Source organism: Mus caroli, chromosome 9 (genome assembly GCF_900094665.2).
Source record: "Mus caroli chromosome 9, CAROLI_EIJ_v1.1, whole genome shotgun sequence".
Taxonomy (NCBI): Eukaryota; Metazoa; Chordata; class Mammalia; order Rodentia; family Muridae; genus Mus; species Mus caroli.
The window spans coordinates 17,344,058-17,352,172 of NC_034578.1; the positions used below are offsets into that span (position 1 = coordinate 17,344,058).

Here is an 8,115-nt window from a genome sequence, read left to right on the forward strand (position 1 = left end):
AAAAAAAAAAAAAAAAAAAAAAAAAAAAAAAAAAAAAAGGATGTATTTAATTTGTGTGCATGTTTGTGCCTTGTGTTTCATGAATAAGGAAGGCGGAGTACAACCGCTAGACTCTGCTCCTCTGGCGGCCTCACCAGTCCAGGGGTGGCACTGACTCTCGCTGTTTTCTTTTGTGTGTGGTGTGAGCACTTAAGAGTTGAGTACTGAGGTAACCTTATCTTCCTCTGCAACTCTCTGCCTTTGTTCCTTTCTTTTCTGTGTGTGTGTCAGGGTTTCTCTGTGTAACCCTGGTTATCCTGGAACTCACTCCGTAGACCAGGCTGGACTTGAACTCACAGAGATGTGCCTGCCTCTGTCTCTCAAGTGCTGGGATTATGGCAAGAGCCACCTCGAGCTCTGTTTTTTTCAGGGTCTTACTATGCAGTCCTGGCTGACCTGAGACTCGCTGAGATTAAATGTGTGCGCCACCATGGCCAGTTTATGCCCATTGTCTGACAACATTTCCTGAGGAAACGAAACACACTTGGCCCCTCACCCTAGATAGGGAACCCAACAGACCAAAGTGGGGCGGATACCACCAAAGACCAACTTGGTGAACCATTAATTTTACTGGGGTTACTTACAGGAATAATGGGTGTGGAGTTACAGGAGAAGTGACTCAAAAACCGCTATATCACTAAAGCCCATCTCAGCATGGACGACAGTTCCCAAAGCTGGGAACCTGGAGCACACAGCACAGCCTGCAGACAGCTCAGCAGGTTGGAGGCTGACCTTTCCGGGTGCCTCAGTTGGTCTAAACCTCCCCCAGACAGTTCTTTTTGTCTGGGAGTCTTTGTAGTTTTATCCCTCTTGCTGCACAGCCTCATCTCCTCCAAGAGGGACCCTCAGTCTTTATTCTTTTCTCAGGCAGGGAGGGTCTGGTGGATCTGGTCAGTTTGAAGCTACTTTGTTGTTCTTTGCCTCTCTGCTGGATAGAATGTTTGTAGTCTCTGAGGCTGCCACACACACACACACACACACACACACAGGAAGACCTCAGTTCATTGATGCTGTTCTCCTCACTCCTCCCCATCCCCACCCCCACCCCAGGGTTTCTCTGTGTAGCCCTGGCTGTCCTGCAACTCAGTAAGACCAGGTTGCTTTTGAAGTTATACAGATCTGCCTGCCTTTAACTCTCAAGTGCTGGGACTAAAGGCATGGTCTCTACCCCAGCTGAATGACTCCGTAAATGGATTCTTGGAATTCACACCTGGGTCCTCATGCTTATAGGTCAAGTGCTCTTTACTCATTTAGCTGTAGCTTAAACTTCCCATTCTCCTACCTCTATTCCCCAAGGGTTGTCATGGCATGTGGAGCACGTGTATATTCAGCCTCAGGAGTGGAGGACTTGTGCCTCCGAGACAGGGGCTTTAAGCCACTTCCCCTCCCCACTCTGGCACTCAGCTTTCTGTTCACATTGTCTGGTTTTGTGGTTACAAAGACTCAGGCTCCCATCCTGCAGGGGTGAATCAGCCTCCATGACCAGAAAGTTTTGCAAGCGTCCCCTCCTCTCTCATCCCCAAGCAGCTGAGCTGCCAGAACCCATCAGACTGTGCCAGGAGTGGTCTAGGTTTTCCCCAAAAGGCCTCAGTGCCAGGCTGGAGCCAAGCCATTCCCATGCCTTCTCTACATTTAAGTAAAATTGCATTTATCTATTATGTGTGCAGAGGCCTGCAGGCAGGCATGCTCACTTCCTTACGTGCACACAGACATCAGAGGTCAGAGGCTAACTTGCAGGAGTCAGTCCTTTGTCTTCAATATGTGGGGCCTGGGGATGGAACTCAGGTCATGAGCCTCGGCAGCAAGTACCTGTATCTTCTGAGCCATTTCACAACTCCCCCCGCCCCCTACTCCAAACCCCGCACCCTGCAATCTAAGATCTGTCTTAAGGTTAATCCAAATTCTATCTTTCTGTCACTGTCAGCTGCTAGACAACACGGACATCTCCTTCCTTCACCAGGTCTATGTTATTGCTCAGTCACTCTTAGCGGCTCCCACGTGCCCATCAAACCTAAGCTGGGGGTTGGCAGTTTAGGAGACCTGGTTACATGGCTTTCCCCAAGGTGCCAACAGTACCTGTCTTCATGTGGCTGTCTCTTGGGCCAGGGGTCCCAGTTGACACTAGAAGCATCTAATACTCCCTTACCCTTCTCCCCACTCCCCTCCCAGCCTTGCTATCAGAGACACAGTTTCCTGCAGTTTCTTCATGCTTTTAATAGTTGAGGGTTTAACTATTAGCATGATTAATTCTTGTGGAATTTGTTTGCCTCTGAGTCAGGACAAGGTTAAATTTATTGTCTTCCACTTACATATCAGGTATACTGACTTAAAGACTTGCTTTATCTGTGGACTGAAAATTTGTAGCTGAGACTCACTTTCTGTTACGGTGTAGTAGGCCCTCAAGTTACTGTGTAGCTGAGGCTGGCTATGTCTATGCACTCCTAATAATCTTCTCAAAGGCACCTTCTTAATGCTGGGTCAACAGGTGAGGGGCATGGGCCAGCTTTATTTATTTATTGTTTATTTTATTATTTATTATTTGCAAGTACACTGTAGCTGTCTTCAGACACTCCAGAAGAGGGCGTTAGGTCTCATTACCATGTGGTTGCTGGAAATTGAACTCAGGACCTTAAGGAGATCAGTCAGTGCTCTTAACTGCTGAGCCATCTCTCCAGCCCCCAGCTTTTTAAAAACAAGACAAAACATTGTTGGGGCTCAGCGGTTAAGAGCACTGGTTGCTCTTCCAGAGGTCCTGAGTTCAATTTCTAGCAACCACATGGTGGCTTACAACCATCTGTAATGGAATCTGATGCCCTCTTCTGGTGTGTCTGAAGACAACAACAGTGTGCTCATAGACATAAAATAAATAAATAAATCTTAAAACATACACACATTGTCTCACTGTGTAGCACTGAGTTGGAACTCCCTATGTAGACCAAGCTGGCCTGGAACTCAGGAGATCCACGTGCCTCTACCTCCAGAGTGCTGGGATTACAACTGTGTGCCACAGTGGCCTGCAGATCTCTAAGTTCCAGGGCTACACGGAGAAACCGTGCCTTGAACACCGCCCCTCCAATAAATAAAATTTTTAAAAAATTAAGGTCTTTATTTACTTTTGTGCATTTGTGAGTGCCTACATATATGCTCATCACGTTCCTGCATGGTCAGTCTTCTTAGAGGTAGGAAGAGGGTGTCTCATCTCCTGGAACTGGAGTTACAGCTGCCATGTGGGTTTGGGGAACTGAATTCCCATCCCTTGCAAGAACAGCAAATGCTCTTAACTACTGAGCCATCTCTACAGCCCTAAGTGTTTAAGTTTTTTTTTTTTTTAAAAGACTTTGGATTTTATCACCAAAGTAAAAATAAGAATTTGAATTTTTTTTTTTTTTTTTTTTTTTTTTCACCAGGGTTTAAGCTATGTAAGTCAGAATGGCCTCAACTCAAGGCAGTTCTTCTGCCTCAGCTTCTCAGGCCATGCATGGGTGGCAGTTGTAGGCCACCAAGCCTAGCATTAGGGGAAAGAGTTTGCTGGGGATTGGATTGAACCCTAAGACTTTACAGAAATCAAGCTACTTAGCGCTCTATCTCAAAGGAACTGGATATGAAGCAAGACACCTCGGGCTCTGGCCTGAGCCCTGCTGGAAGGAGCAGTCATCACCCTGCTGGTTCTCACTGGGAGACAGAGATTTGGATATGAAGGATGAGGTGCACTTGAGGCTTGTGAAGAGTGGTGGGGTCAGGGGGGAGGGAGCCACTAGAGAGCGTCATTGAGGATGTGGTTGTAGAGGTGACCACTTGGTTTGACTGTCCTGAAGGAACTGTCCTAGTACAGAAGTGGCTTGTTGCCTGGGACTAGATCTCCTCTGTCCACTGCTAAATCTAGGTGAGGTGTGGCCAGCTGGTGTGAGGGCTGCTAGGGGCTTTGGGAAACAGAGGGAGTTTCTTTGGGAGTTCTGGTTAGCCTCACTCATGACTTGGAGCTTTTGGCCCTGCCTGTTTGTTGAAGCCTGTGGCTTAGGGGTCACCCAAGGCTTCCTTACCATGAGCCAGGGGAGGGGAGGTAGCCTTTTTCTAAGGACAACTGATTAGAGAGCAGAGCCTGGCTGGGTGTGCTGGACTGGGAGGCGCTGCTGGAGAGGTATTAGTGTTTCTTGTGTGAGGGTGCTACTCAGTGCTTTCACATGTTAGGCACTAAGCTGGAGCACTGAGCCAGGGCTCCAGCACTGCACCGGGGGATTCTGCCACTGAGCCGGGGCCCTAGCCCCTCACTGGGGGATTCTTATATGTCCTCGTGTGTACACCTACGATGGTGAACACATCACACCAACTGCATCCCTGTTTCTTCAATATACTTTCTGTATATATACTTACCAGTATAGAAACATACAAATTAGCCAGGCAGTGGTGGCATAGGCCTTTAATCCCAGCACTTGGGAGGCAGAGGTAGGCAGATTTCTGAGTTCGAGGCCAGCCTGGTCTACACAGTGTTCCAGGACAGCCAGGGCTACACAGAGAAACCCTGTCTTGAAAAAAGAAAGAAAGAAAGAAAGAAAGAAAGAAAGAAAGAAAGAAAGAAAGATACAAATTGGGCTGGAGAGATGGCTCAGTGGTTAAGAGCACTGACTGTTCTTCCAGAGGTCCTGAGTTCAAATCCCAGCAAACACATGGTGGCTCACAGCCATCTATAATGAGATCTGATGCCCTCTTCTGGTGTGTCTGAAGACAGCTACAGTGTACTTATATTTAATAAATAAATCTTAAAAAAATGTACAAATTACTTAAGTGTGTGTGTATATATACCTCTATCCAACTGTATAATGTTAACCCAGCTGTATGCCCCACACTGACACCTGCTGCAGACCCTTACATTGACTCAACAGTGACTGTAAGCAAAACATTTTTGCAATTTACTTTTAACAAGGGTTTAACTTTTCCTCTAGCCCACCACCCAGCAGAGGTAGTGGAAGAGAAAAGTTATCAGGCTATAGGAGAAGTGGACCTGTTCAGCAATAGTTCTTTAGAGCAGTCTTGATCTTCCTTGGCAGCAGTTCAGTCCTGTAACAAACACCAAAAGGATTCAGCAGCTGCAGACCCCTCCCCCTAGGCAGGCAGACACCAGGCACGAACCAGCAGCCACAGTTCAGTCCTCTCAGCAAGCAGACTCTGTGCAAGTGGCAAGCTTTTGCAGGAACCACCGTTCTTCCGTGAGTTTCTCTCATTGGTGGCGTTACCACAAGTTGAACTCAACAACACTATGTAAGGTGAACCAATACATGTGCATCGTTAGCAAAGAATATTGAGGCAGAGCAAACCAAAGCTCAGTGCCCGTCTCCCACTGTGTGTGGGGTCATAGTTATACTCCATCATCGATTGTCTTTTCACGTGTTTGCTATAGCCAAACATCCTTTCACCTGTGTCTGCTTCAGGAAAACAGTCTTTCACGACGTGTCTGCCTTAGCAAGAATCCTTTCACCTGTGTGCCCCAGGAAACATTATTTGACATAACTGACTTTCCAAAGAATTAAAAGTTTCCACTTTTACAACTTTTAAGCTGTTTTGCCAGCTGCTTCCCACAGCCTCCTGTGCCTGATCTCTGAGGCCGGGATTGGTATTTCCTGGGGCTGTTGTTGTGAGACCCGTATTACTCTGTAGCCCAGACTGTTTTTGAGCTTGATGTCACATTTGGTCAAGCCAGACCACATATATACATACATAGAAATAGCAAATATATATATTTGCTGGGGAGGTGGAGACACAAGGATGAATAGATTAAGGTTATGCTTGGCTGGACAGTGAGTTGTATGCCAGCCTAACCTATATGAGACTCAAATAAATAAATAAATGAATAAATAGCCAATCGATCCCCCATTTCATCCATTTATTTCAGTTTTAGCCCAAATGTTTTTTCTTTGGTGTCTGCTGTTTTCCTTCCTCCCTGTGCCTCAGTTTCCGTCCTGCAGGGTGGAATATTCTGGGGTGACATTTTAGGGTTGAGAAGTGTCCCTGGTTGCATTGCCTCATGGGTAGGTGGAAGGTGGGTGGATGGAAGACAAGACCAGAGCCACCTCAGGTTCCTGGGTGGGGGCTGGGTGAAGGTGGGGGGCAGGGAGGGCTAAATCCGGCCTGCCAATGAGTGGCAGTAGCAGCTGCCGGCCCCACCCGGCCCTGCCCCCTGGATCGGTCCCTCCCCTTGGTTCTTTGGCTGGGGCCTGTCTGACCGGTTTGGGCCGTCCTGGAGCAGCTGCAGCGGGTGGCGGCTGTGTCCAGGAGGGTTCCGACCGTCAAGGCGCCGTCGGGGCTGCACCGCAGGAATGGGAAAGGATTCGCAGAATTACTACGGGAAGCACGGTACGCGAGCTCTCCTTAGGCACCCCTGGGGCAGCAGCGGGCACCGTGGACTGGCAAGGAAGGTTGCAAAAGGGAGGTGAAAGGAATTGCACTCGAGTCGCGGTCCACCTTTGGCCCACACTAGGTCCCATCACCCCAGTGTTCCCACAGCTGCCTCAGATACCATTCCACTCTCCTCTAACCGAGGACCTGACCCACAAGCATCCCTAGAACACGAACCTCTCCACAGTGGACTTTGTGTTCCTTGCTCTGCATTGTAAGTCATTCCAGGCATTTTCCTTGGGTGATAGCAGGCTGATGAATCAGCTGGCCACCCCCAGGGACAATGGTCTCTGATGAGCTTGGGTGTAGTCCCCTGTTGGTAGCATGCAGACACAACTCAGAGCTCCTTATCTCCAGCTTCTGCTGGCTGTCATTTTCTCATCCTACTCAATCCTGTTGTCTTTCAGGGACGCCTCAGAAATACGACCCCACCTTCAAAGGACCCATTTACAACAGGTAAGATCACATCCCTCATGGGGAAGAGGGCAAAGATGGGGAGATGTGTTCCAGTGTGTGTTCTCCGGCAAAGCAGGATAAACCAGTGCAGTGGTCAGTGATTCAAAAGCTAGTTTCCTCAAGGTCCTAGACACCTGCTGGTGAGTCTGGAATGGAACTGAGCCTCTTGCACACATTAGGCATGCACTGTGCACTATACATGGGGCCTTTTCTTGTTTACATTTATTTATGCGTGCACATGTATGGGTGTGGTGTGCATTTGTTACTCTGTGTGTGTGTGTGTGTGGTGGTGGTGGTGGTGATGAGAGGAAATCTTGCATGAATTGGTTTTCTTCATTATGTGATCCAAAGATCCAAAACAGTCCACACCCATCGGCTGAGCCATCACCATTGCTCCCCTGCCACCCCACCCCCAGCCTCAGTACTAAGCCGGGGCTCTACCACTGGGTGGCATTCCCACTCTGCCTTTTTGTTGTTTGTTTGTTTGTTTTTGAAACAGAGACTCTCAATGTAGCCCGGGCTGTCCTAGAACCTTCTATGTAGTCCAGGTTGGCCTTGAACTCACAGATTCACCTGCCTCTGCATAAGCCTTGTACACATAGACAAAATTTTATTTTGACCTGGATAAATAGCTTTCCTAGTCCTATGATCTCAGCTACTTGAGAGACAAGAGGATCAAAAGTTCAAGGCCTGGGGAAGGGAGGAAGAATTGATACAATTATAATCTATTGCATGGAATTCTCAAATTATTAATAAAAATATTATTTTTAAAAGGACAGTACTGGGTTAAAAGTATGTACTGCTACACCCAGCTTCTGCTTAATATTCTTTTTTAGAATTAATTTTGTGTGTATGAATATTTTGTTTACATGTGTGTATTGCACCACATGGTGGATGAGAGAGGGTATCAGAGCCCCTGGAACTGTGGCAATGTTTTCCCACATTTATGTCTGTGGTCTGCGTTGTGCCTGGCTGGTATCCAAGGAGGCCAGAAAGGGGGGTTCAGATCCGCTTGGACTGGAATTACACAAGGTTGTGGGACTCTAGGTGGATGATTGAAGTCAAACTTAGTGCTTTTAAACTGAGAGCTATCTCTTCTGCTTCTCTCTCTCTCTCTCTCTCTCTCTCTGTTATAAATATATATTTTGTTTTTTGAGACAGGGCTTCTCTGTGTAGCCCTGGCCATTCTGGAACTTGTTCTATAGGCTGGCCAACACTCCCTGGCTATTT

The 8,115-nt window shown here is 47.6% G+C and overlaps 1 protein-coding gene across 5 annotated transcripts in view; it reads left to right on the forward strand.

Moving 5' to 3' along the window:
* Slc44a2 (solute carrier family 44 member 2) overlaps positions 1-8,115 on the forward strand; it is a 33,924-nt gene that overhangs the window by 10,389 nt on the left and 15,420 nt on the right. For 2 of the 5 annotated variants that reach the window (XR_003837607.1, XM_021172274.2), the window contains exons 1-2: positions 6,290-6,387; positions 6,837-6,885. Coding sequence is in view for 4 of the 5 variants with exons in the window: in XM_021172274.2 (XP_021027933.1) it covers positions 6,351-6,387; positions 6,837-6,885 (86 nt within the window). In the remaining variant the exon portion in view is untranslated. Of the gene's footprint in view, positions 1-6,258; positions 6,388-6,836; positions 6,886-8,115 lie in introns of those variants that run through there. The other 3 variants (XM_021172275.2, XM_021172277.1, XM_021172276.1) reach the window with 2 other exon arrangements.